This window comes from Alternaria postmessia (assembly GCF_024291825.1).
Source record: "Alternaria postmessia strain BMP 2775 chromosome Unknown scaffold_6, whole genome shotgun sequence".
Taxonomy (NCBI): domain Eukaryota; kingdom Fungi; phylum Ascomycota; class Dothideomycetes; order Pleosporales; family Pleosporaceae; genus Alternaria; species Alternaria postmessia.
The window spans coordinates 494,835-505,885 of record NW_026260079.1 but is presented as its reverse complement, the minus strand read 5'-3'; the positions used below and the strand labels follow the sequence as shown (position 1 = coordinate 505,885).

Here is an 11,051-nt window from a genome sequence, read left to right as displayed (position 1 = left end):
CCGGGTGCCGGTGAGCAGTTCCAATCCACAATGGTTTGCTGCAATCAGTGTCGCGTCAAGATTTTCGAGATGGGCGGTCGTGGAATGTATGACGGGGACGCCTCCGTCTCTTGGTGAGCCCGAAGTATGTACATGTCAGCGCGCTAATGACACGCTAGTGACGCGTCGACATTGGCAGCGGAAGTACGACCTTGACTGGAACTATTATGTCTCTCCTTCTTCCGCAACCGGGATGTGTGACAGGTGTTGACCTATTCCATTACCAGGGCGCGGAATGCTGCGGACCTCTGCCAAGAGACAGCCATATCCTTGCCGTGGTAGCTTCTCCTGTCCTATAAGCACTAACATACAGAAACAACCATGCACCTGCAAAAGACATCTTTGTCGGACATGATACACCGATCGCACAGTAACAGATGAAAAGGCGTGGGAATAGCTTTGAGAACCAGTTAACTGCGCAGCCAAAGATGCCAGAACACTCAAACACAGCGCAGGGTAGCGCAACGCGACTTGGTATATGACTCTGGAAAGTAGCATACCGGAGTAACGTCCGGAACCTGAACCACATCCACAACTCGTATATATGATTTACGGCCGTAAATTGGGTACGCCCTCTTAACAGACCATTCCTCACGTCAGTCTTAGGCAGCTTGCGGATAATCTGGCGTATCCAAAGATGCTACCAGTTTTGAGGCTGTAGAGAAAGCCTATAAAGCATTGCTCTCCTCCCCCTGAACATCTGGCTAACTGTCTTCACTAAATTGCGACTCCCATAACAGACCGAGAAGATACTCTTACACAATCATGAAGTTTACACTTACCGCCACTGTCCTTGTCCTCGCAGGTATCGCGCAGGCAAGTTACGACTCCAAAACCTCTTGCGAACCTGCATGTGAAGAACGTGGCTAACAATCTACTTAGGCTAACGTCGCTTGCTACTGCACCGGGCCAGCCGAGCTCGATCCAGACAGATTCGCTAATATCTGCTGCACTGACACCTCCGGTGTGACTTTCCCCGACGGAAGGGATCGACCTGGTAGTTGGGATGGTAGAAACGGCGAATGCCGATTGCAGACAGATGGGTTGGGCTTTACGCTGAACCAGATGATCAATGCTTGGGCCCCTTGTTGCAGGAGTACAGGGCCACAGGGCCCGAATGGAGAGGACTTGCTGTGGGGTGGGAACTGCAATGATATCTAAGTTGAGGGAACAGTAAAAGGAATTTCATAGGTCAGGGTGAGGTAGAGTTTCGAACATGGTCGTAACAGAAGCGCTGGAAGACAACAATGACTCGAACGCTGCGACGCCGATCTATACGCGGGTGCAATGCTGAACAATCAGTCCCAAGTCCTCGAAGCAGTGTGCACTCAACATCGTAAACGACTTGAACGTGAAGCCCGTTAACATCTTTAAGATCCTAGTCTCTCTTTGCGAACTAAAAAGTGGATAGGGCAGGCAGATAACTCATGTTTGCAACCGCTCCTTTCCTCAACAATCTACGGTTCAAGCAGAGTACTCCTGGGCACCTTGCGCTAGTTGAACATCTTCTGAGACCGACAGCACGATATTCTAGCAGTCATCCCGATATGTACCGATGTTCTCTTCCGGAGTCGGTGGTATCTGATCAGAGTTCCCAGTCCCGTCCATATCGAGCGGGTGCCTTCCCAATACGATCTCCAAGATGCCACAGAACACGATGGGTGCGAGGAGCAAAGTTAGAAGACCGAGAAAGTCCCTCACAAACCAACTATAATCGTCGTTGATGGCAGTCCAAGCTGGAAAAGCGACCAGACCGTATGCTGCGCAAACCGACATTGGCGTAAGGAAGAATACGGCGAGAGATCTCCAGCTGACTAGAAGATATCGCAGGCGATACGCAAGAGCCGTCGGCAAAAATACTGCGACGGCATTTGGCCCCATCCACCACCAAGGGAATTTGTTCAGTACGATAAGAGGCTGGTTTCCATAGTAGTCGTATATCCCCAATGGAAGCAAGATTTCTTCGAGAACCAGATCCAAGACCATCGTCAATCCAAAAAATGCCCATAACATCCGAGTTGTCGCGTTCTTATGCAGCAGTTGGAGCCCCAGCTGCATTATCGACGCGTAACCGAACCAGATTGGGATCCAAGGAACGATCTCGCGTCCTAGAATATGGAACGAAACGTAGTTCTCGGGCCAAGGGTAATAAACAGCTCCTAGTACATCGATCATAGTTTCTGAAAGTACATTCATGCCACCACTCAAAGGCAAGACCAACGGTAACAATGAGCGCGTGATTCGGGCGTCACGGACACCACATGCGACTGCGAAAAGGCCACTGACTCCCGTCAGAACCATGGCTATTATATTGCCCTTGTCTGAGTAAGGCGTATCCACTGGAGGCGAGGGAAGTTTGAAGCGTGGGTCAAAGTCGAAACGAGGAGTTCCTTTTTCCGGACGCTGGTGAAGATACGATCCCGCAAAGGCGATAACGACAACTGCCAATGAAGCTGACCAAATTAAAGGCTTCTGCCATTGTCGAGTTTTGGTATGGATGGAATCCATGTTGAGAGTAAGAACAGTAACAGAATGATGGTTCTGCCTAGAAGAAGATGAATTGTAGGGAAGGATACAGGAGGCAAGCAGGCAAATCGAAGTATATATATCATCATGCGCTCGTAGGATAACGTTATGTTCGGTCCGTCTAACTCAATCGCGTCGTAGTCTGGGAATTGTATGTGTGGACTGACTTGTTTCAGACTAGTCGGAACCGAACTCATGCATATCAGATCGTCCGACATTCAGGAACCGAACCATATCCTAGAAGTCGTGCCTGGGTATCCGTTAATGCTAAAGTATTCTCAATTCTCCTTTCGTCGGCCTCCCTCCATCGACCGTCGTTCTAGGTTAGATCACGCTCTTCACGTAACGATCTTTCTTTGTAGTCCCAAGTTTAGAAGAACCTTGATGGTGCCGAAGGTCACCTACCGTGATCATCTCGGCTCCGAGCTTTTTGACCCACTTCTCCCTTGGCACACCGTCAGATGGCAGCATCGGGTATCGCATTTTTGGCAAAGAGACTGCATTACTCGTACAGATCTCTATGCATGTACTTAAGTCCCGTATCGCACGCGACCGTTACTACCGTCTTGTCGGGTCCCAGTTGCTTTGCCAGTGCAATGGCAGCTGTCACGTTGAGACCGGTGGATGTACCGACAAGGAGTCCTTCCTCCTTCGCAAGACGTCGACACATTGCACGACCTTCATCCTCCGGGACTGCGCGTGCGTCGTCATAGAGGTCCTTCTCGAGAAGAGGCGGCATATATCCAATTCCTATGCCCTCAACGCCATGCACACCACTCCGCCCCTCGGTAATAGTGGGCGCAGATGCTGGCTCAAGAATTCGAACATGAGTTTTTGGCCACCGTTCCTTCAAGATTTTCGATACGCCCATGATCATACCAGCTGTACCGACGGCTGCGCAGAACCCGTCAATGCCGTTCGGAAATTGATTAACCAGCTCCAGCCCGAGTGCTTTGTAGCCAACGTAAGCGTCAGCGTTGTTGAACTGGTCGGTGGGATAGTAAGTGTCGTCCTGAGCAATCGTCCTTGCACGTTCTATCATCGATGGAATCAAGTCTGCTGTGATGCGACCAGAAGGGCTGTTGACCAGATCCACTTCAGCACCGAACGCTGCCATCGCTCGTAGCTTGTCGACTGCGTAGGCGTTGGACGATACAACGTGGAATTTGTAGCCCTTGACAGCACAAACAAAAGCGAGTGAGGAGCCGGTACTGCCTCCAGTAGCTTCTACAATGGTCATACCGGGTCGCAAATCACCTCTCCGCTCTGCTTCTTCAATCAAGGATCTTGCCATACGGTCTTTGTAGGAGCCCGTCGGATTCAGTGATTCAAGCTTTACAAAGACCCGCGCGTATCCATCTGGTACAACTCGTTGCAATTGTACGCATGGGGTGTTGCCGATCGCATCGAGGGCATTACCCATAGGAGGTGATTCAGCCATGATCAGGGTGAGGTGAATGGGTCGTTGTATACTCAGGAGTGCCAGGGGTCGCAAGCGTCTTTATTGGTACGGTTGTACGAAACTTGCCATTCCAGTGAGGTCTTGCGTGCTTGCATGCGGGGTCGGCACTTCGGCCAGTCTCGACAGGGGCGGCCGCCGCCGCTGCATCTGTACCAACACTAACACCATCATCTGTCTTCATGTTCGGGACTGACAATACGATGTCGCGCCGATTCTCGTATCTTTTACAAGCCTTTCGATACGTGCACTGAAAGGTCACTGATAGGCGCTGCGGCTCGCGAACGGGGGCCCGCACGCAGGAAGGGTTTTCCGTACACGACAACAAGTCTTCACCCCCTCGACTGTACAGGCACCAATTGTCTCATCGAAGTCATAGGAAATGCTGCCGAGATCATGGGATGGCTTCTACCGTCTCTAGATTTCTCAATCAACGACTTCATGGAAAGACGAAGTCTGTGACACTGCTCTTTACATATCTGCACCCAGGGTTTGCAATCCCACTCTTGAAGTCCCACGATGGATGTAGGGTATCACATAATGAGCGACCCATCTCGCCCTACTACTTGCGATACTGTTTATTGCATCTTCTCATGCAGTCTGCTATCATGCTGACGCTATGACTAGATTGGCCACGGCCCATACGCGGCAGCCCCTCTACACCTGAAAGAACGGTCTCAACATCTGTCGCATCCACTGTTTCTTCTCCTCGCAGCGTTGTTCGATAGCAGCAGAATTTAAATGCAGATGATCTCTAGTACGAGACTGAACAAGCGCAAATGTCCGACTGACATACTCGAATCAAGCCCAAAACCCGGCAGCCCTAAGTCCTTCGATTGTCCCTTTGAACCCGACAACTTCCCCAGGATCGATACCCAGCTCTTCTGGACTGATGAAATCTTCGGTGACCTCCCACGGGTCGCACGCCTCTCCATACTTGAATTGCTTCGCTAGTTCATTGCCCATATCGCCGTACAGCTTCGTCACTGTCTCCATGCTAACTTCAGCAAACACACAGCTCTTGCCAGTTACTTCCGACCATGCATCGACCATCTCTTGGAATGTCAACTTCTCTAGCGCGACGTTGGCGTATCTACGGTAAGCCTTATCGCCAGTGGCAAGGGCTTGACGAACCCAGATACCGGGATTGACAGTCATGTCGCCGGCCACGAGCACTTTAGCGTTGGCTTTGGTAGGCAGAGTCTGAATGTACTGGCCGGTGCCGGGCTATGTGCTATGTTAGTAGGATGCGTCGTACAACGAGGGCTAAATTTGACATACGTATTCGATTGGCTTGCACAATGGGAAGAAGGCCATGTTTTGGGGGTAGTACCCGAAGTACAAGTAAGTAGTGATAGCAGCAAGCTGAGGTAACTCCGCTTTGATGCGCCTGTCGACATTCGCCTTATAGTCCATATGGGGTGCTTCTAGCTTGCCCCAGAACCGGCGCTTGGCACTTGGAGTTGTTGACCAGATGTAGTGGTCTACAGTACGAGTGGCGGCAGCAGCTCGAGCAAGATTCATGCCATGTCGCTCTTCGATCTCACCAGACTCGTGCTGGCTTTTACCCTGGAAGAGCGATTCCCACCAGTTCGTGACAGCAAATACGGCATGCGCACCTTCAAAGGCAACTCGCAGGGACGCCTCATCCTCAAAATCAGCCTTCACAACCTCGATCCCCTCAGCTGTAAGCTTTCTCGCCGCATCACTGTCTGGAATCCTGGTAATTGCTCTGACCTTCCATCCAGGGGTCTTCTTCATAATATTGACAACTCCACCGCCTTGGCTTCCTGTCGCACCTGTGACAGCGATGATCTTCTTACTATGGTCAGGCCAATCCTTGAGCGTACCAGCCAATCCGCTCTCTTCCCCATGCACCAGATTGAACCATGGCTCGAATACGGCCTCTGAGCGCTTCGAAAATGCTCCGCTCTTGTAGCCTGGATGACCCCAGTCTACAAGTTTGTCGTGCGCCACCTCGATGGTTTCACCTGTCCTGAGATTCTCCTTGTCGTCAAGGAAGCGGTCATAGCCAGCGAAGAGTGTCGACTTCATCATCAATTGTTCAGGATGGAAAGCTTTGCTAAATCCAGGCATAGCTTCAGTCTCGATTGGGCCCAGCATCACAGAGTTGACGGAGATGTTATCCTTGGCCAGCAGAACGGGTCCAGTCGTCTTCGCCCACATGGCCGACGCTGCCTCGGCCGCGCAATACTCCGGGAAAGTCTGGCATGCGTATACACCTAGCATGCTACCTGTAGTGATAATCTTACCGCCCTTCCGTCCTGGGTTGTTGCGCATGTAGTGCGTCGCCAGTGTTGTGCCATATATTCTTCCTTTCACCACCACGTCGGTGCAGCTGGTATCCGGTTCTGGAGGTAGGCTGTTGATGGCTGCATCACGGTATTTGAAGTTGAAAACGGAACCGCGATCGACAAAGCCAGCGTTTGCGATCAGAACGTCAAGACGACCCCACTTCTCCCAGACAGTCTTGAAGAGGTTGACTTGCGAAGCGTAGGAGCCTACGTCGCATTGAACGAAGATGGCTGTCTCTTCTTTTGGGTCAATCGATGAGGCGACGTTGTGTCCTTCACTCTCTCGTCGACCACAAATTGCGACGCAGTACCCTTTCGCATGCAGATGAGCTGCTAGCCAGGAACCGATGCCACTCTATCGGGTTCTGTTAACGATTTCATTTTTTACATTCATGTGACGTGACTGACCGTGGCACCGGTAATGATCGCGACTTCTCGCTCGTTCTGCGAAATGGAGCCCATGTCGTCAAGTCTCAGTATTCGAGAGATAGCCGTGGTGCATTTCTGAGGGGAGATCGATCATATTTGAAAGAGCGGGACGGTTGTATCTAGCCGCATTACTCGCCAATTGTCTGAACGAAGACGCTCGTCTCTGTCCAGCACTGGGGCATGACGCTTCCCACATTGCATCCCAAGAAGCTAACTCGATGTTCGAGAGAGGAGTAGTTGCTTAATTTCGCCTTTTTCCCGAGCCGTTACACGAACTTGCAGCTATTAGCGCGACTAGCGCTTCTTCGTTGCCGTACCAGGTGTTTGGCATGAACGCTCGCAAGAATTAGTTTAGAAGCACTTGCCAAAGTTTCTGCAAGTTGATGCCTCACGATGCAGCCTTGAATCCCTCTCGCCATGGAAGATTCCAGTGCCGACATTCATTTATTGAACTGTCGTGGAAACGATGGCATGCAGCAAAGATGGGCGATTCCAACGACGTGGATCGTCCGCAACCGCGCCACCTTGGCATTACGGCGTGGTCCACAACCAGCTTGCCGAAAGGCGGGTGGGGCCACGCTACGTGTGCTCAGATGTGACTTCGCAGTGCCGACAGTAGGATTCAGCGCGAAGGATTGTGATACATATGTACAGGGAAAGTGTTCCTGCGCTACAGATATTGCCTGTCAGACGGGACGCTTTTCTTGCCGCGCCTCTCGTGGCGAAGGAATCCTGCTTGATGGTCGAAAGAATACCTAGTCCTGCAGCGATAGCGACAGACTGACTATGAATTCTACAGGTGTATTGCAATACGTCGTTGGTCATGCAAGAGGTCTGTAGGCTCGACTTGTGGATGCGCTGACGACCGAATGCCACAGGTTGCGCCTTCGGATCATGGATACAACAAGAGCAGAATCACCGCGATACTATCAATTGCAATGATGTAGTCTGAGATGGCGCTTCCACTGGCATTTTTGCTCCGAAGGAGTACCACATACCGCTGCTCTTTTCCAATCCAATCTGACGGGTTCACGAGCCGCCTCTCAGTGTTCTAGGTCATAACAAGGGTTACCTCTTTTAGGATGTGGCGAGGTCAAAGCTTTACGTGCATGCCGGGGAAGCAACCTTGTAGCTGTCGTTCATGCTCATTGCGTACATATAGGAGGCTAGGTCCACCTGTTCGAGCCCTTTCACCCCTTGGGCATATTCATGCAGCGGACTCGGGAAGCAGATTCATTCCATGACAACAGAAACGATACCCATCGATAATGGACAACAAGTCGGCGTTCTGGTGACTTCTTCAATCTCCATCCTAATAGTCATAGTCGCTGTGGGTCTGCGGATCGTCGCCAAAAAGATCGGAAACAGGATTGATTATAGTGACTATTGTATTCTCGCCGCCGCAGTAAGTCGAATAATGTAAAAGACGGCCGTTCTGTTTCTGAAAACATCTACCAGCTATGGAATACTGCAATGCACGCGTGCTGCATCTCACTAGTCATATATGGCGGTTTTGGGTTCCACACAACAGAGATCTACCAACGTTTTGGACCTGAGACGGCAACGTTCTTCTTCAAGGTGAGACCAAGAACAAGCCCCTCCAGTATTCACATTTCTAACTTTTTTTCCATTGTAGGGGATAATGTCCTTTTCGATACTGTGGAATGCCACTGTGTGTTTCAGCAAACTATCGATTTTATCAATGTATGCTGCACTTATACCAATGTCATCTATGTTGCAGTGGGCCCGTATTCTCGGCGCTCTGGTTGTAGCGTGGAACATCGCCAACATACTCGCTGCTTTCCTGATATGCCGACCGCTCTCAAAAAACTGGAACTTCGCATTGCCGGGGACTTGCGGAAGTCAACCGTCTTTTTACTTCTCAATGGGGATCGTCAATCTCATCACAGATGCTGTGATCATCGCATTGCCCATGCCATATCTGTACAAATTACGAATAGCCTGGCGCAGGAAGCTAGCCGTGATGGCTTTGCTCAGCATTGGAGTTGGGTGAGTACACATTGCCGAGGATTCAATCTTCCCTTGTTGATCTCGGGATGCTGACATCTGAGGCAGAACCTGGGCCATCACCATATACCGACAAACATTACTACCCAATCTAGACTTCACGGATATGACGTACGAAGGCGTGCTCGCCACAACACTTTCTGGGCTCGAGCCTGCTGTCGCAATCGTTCTGGCGTGTATTCCGCTCATGCGTCCTTTGTTCAGCAAAACAAGGAACGCCGCCAACCCCAGCTTTTCTTACGGAAGTAGCACGCATACCAGTATTTTCTCCAAGAAAGGAGGCAGGGCACCTGATCTTGACCCGACTGCCACGTTCTCAGAACTGATGGACGACAACGATGCTTCTTCACAAATCGAGCTACAGCCTATCAAGACTTCGCAAATAGTTCGTGTCTCATCGGTATGCGGTCATCACAAACAGGTACCAGCCAACTCGAATTACGCCATCACGGTCGAGAGGAGATGGGAAGTAAGAAGATACTAGAGTTGAGTCTGCTGTTTGCAATGATAAGTACGGCGAGGCATACAATTCTTAGGAAATCACCGAAAAGTCTGTTAGCCGCGAACAGCTTGATATCGTCCCTGAGGAAGCCATCGGAGTTGAATCGCATGATTGGAAGACTAAACGCAGCCGGGTTCTAGGCTCGATATAAGAGTAGCTAGGGGACCCGCCAAGATTAGGAACAGTTTCGCACGTCTTCATTGCTCACAGCTTCTATTGTGCTGCTGCCATTCTGCTGACTTATGGCCAACGCGAGAAACTGAAATGCATGGTATCGTTGGCCGCTTGTGAAGGTGTCGTTTTTGCAAGTGGGCAACAGGTTAGCCAATAGAGGGACGCGCAACGCGGCATGGTGGCACGACACATGCAAAGCATCACAAGCCGAGCTTACTCAATGTCCAAGTTCCATGATGTCATGCGGGGCTATTCAGACAACTTGCTGTGCAATAATGTCAACTTGTAGTTGTACTTGTCCATATCCACATTCGACTGAAAAGTTCATCTTCTATTACTCGCTATCTGAAGGTGTTCCTCTAAGTGACTGCTATGTCAGGAAAGCTGTATTGTGAACCTTGTCGTCGGCTACTCGCCGGACATATCTCGTTGATCAAAGAAAGTCGATGGAGTGTAGAATTCAACCATCACGACACTTTCGAATCCTTCGCGACGGCAATGCGCCTACCCTGTTCGATCTGTAGCCTAGCGTGGAACAATACCCAAGCCTCCCCTTCTTCGCAAACATGGTCAGCGCTGAACGGGTTCTATCTTCTGACAGAAGACGGCGAAAGAATCCTAAGGTTTCAATCAAATCACCATGATACGGTTTTATTCGAAGGCAACGACATCGTTCTCATACCTTGGACTAGTGAGTTTGTTACGAGATAAAACATATAGACACTAACTTTATCACTGACACAAACGAACTGACGGTGTCGAAAGACCTGTCATTAAATAGCCGATCAGAGTCTACCTGGGAGTTCCTTCTCAAGAAATACCGGCACTGCCGCCAATCACACGTGCAATGCAATCCTCGAAAGTCCTCATCTCACAGCATCTATCCTTCAAGACTTTTAAACATTGGGCTTGCTCAGCACAGCTTAGTTGTGCTTTGTAATACTGAACTGTTACCCAACCAAGATTATGTATGTCTATCTCACTGTTGGGGAGACACGAGACCGCTGGCACTCAACAAAACGACGTACTGTACACTCGTTGCAGGGGTTCATCTTGAAGCTCTACCAAAGACATTTCAAGACTCCATAACGGTCGCCCGAAGCCTTGAGATCCAATATATTTGGATTGATTCATTGTATGCAGCCCTTGTTTTAGATATGTATGATTGAGCTTACTTTCACAGGTGCATTCTCCAGGATGACAAAGATGACTGGGCATATGAGTCTAGTAGAATGGGAGATGTATATGCAAATGCAGCTTGTACTATCGCAGCAACTGCGGCGAGAAACAGCAGTGAAGGCCTGTTTTTCGAAAGGATTCCGCAGTTACACGTACCACGAGTTTTGGAATTCAACTTCGACGAGAAAGCGGACTGGCTGAAAGAGAAGGTATCAGGGTTTCCGCTAGTAGGGAACTATTTGTGCGATGTTCACTACTTGGCCCAATCTTGCGTCGAGCGCGCGCCGCTGAGTAAAAGAGCTTGGGTATGTCAGGAGCGACAGCTTTCGCGACGAATTTTGCACTTCACGAGTACGCAACTCTTCTGGGAGTGCCAGGAATGCATGGCGTGTGAAACTTA

At 50.2% G+C, this 11,051-nt stretch overlaps 3 protein-coding genes across 3 annotated transcripts; 1 reads left to right on the top strand and 2 right to left on the bottom strand.

The window, feature by feature from the left end:
- Positions 1–3,067: 3,067 nt before the first annotated feature.
- J4E82_001683 (uncharacterized protein) lies at positions 3,068–4,006 on the bottom strand (the record flags this gene model as incomplete). Its single annotated transcript, XM_051727991.1, has 1 exon — positions 3,068–4,006. One exon carries the CDS (start codon positions 4,004–4,006, stop codon positions 3,068–3,070), a length of 939 nt encoding a protein of 312 aa, XP_051592346.1.
- Positions 4,007–4,825: 819 nt separating this feature from the next.
- J4E82_001682 (uncharacterized protein) lies at positions 4,826–6,801 on the bottom strand (the record flags this gene model as incomplete). Its single annotated transcript, XM_051727990.1, has 3 exons — positions 4,826–5,251; positions 5,306–6,694; positions 6,748–6,801. 3 exons carry the CDS (start codon positions 6,799–6,801, stop codon positions 4,826–4,828), a joined length of 1,869 nt encoding a protein of 622 aa, XP_051592345.1.
- A 1,207-nt stretch (positions 6,802–8,008) lies between these two features.
- On the top strand, positions 8,009–8,778 carry J4E82_001681 (uncharacterized protein; the record flags this gene model as incomplete). The annotated part of the gene is made up of 3 exons (XM_051727989.1): positions 8,009–8,173; positions 8,227–8,346; positions 8,405–8,778. Coding segments are annotated over 3 exons (659 nt in total), but the record flags the coding sequence as incomplete, so codon positions are not given.
- Between the last annotated feature and the right edge of the window lie 2,273 nt (positions 8,779–11,051).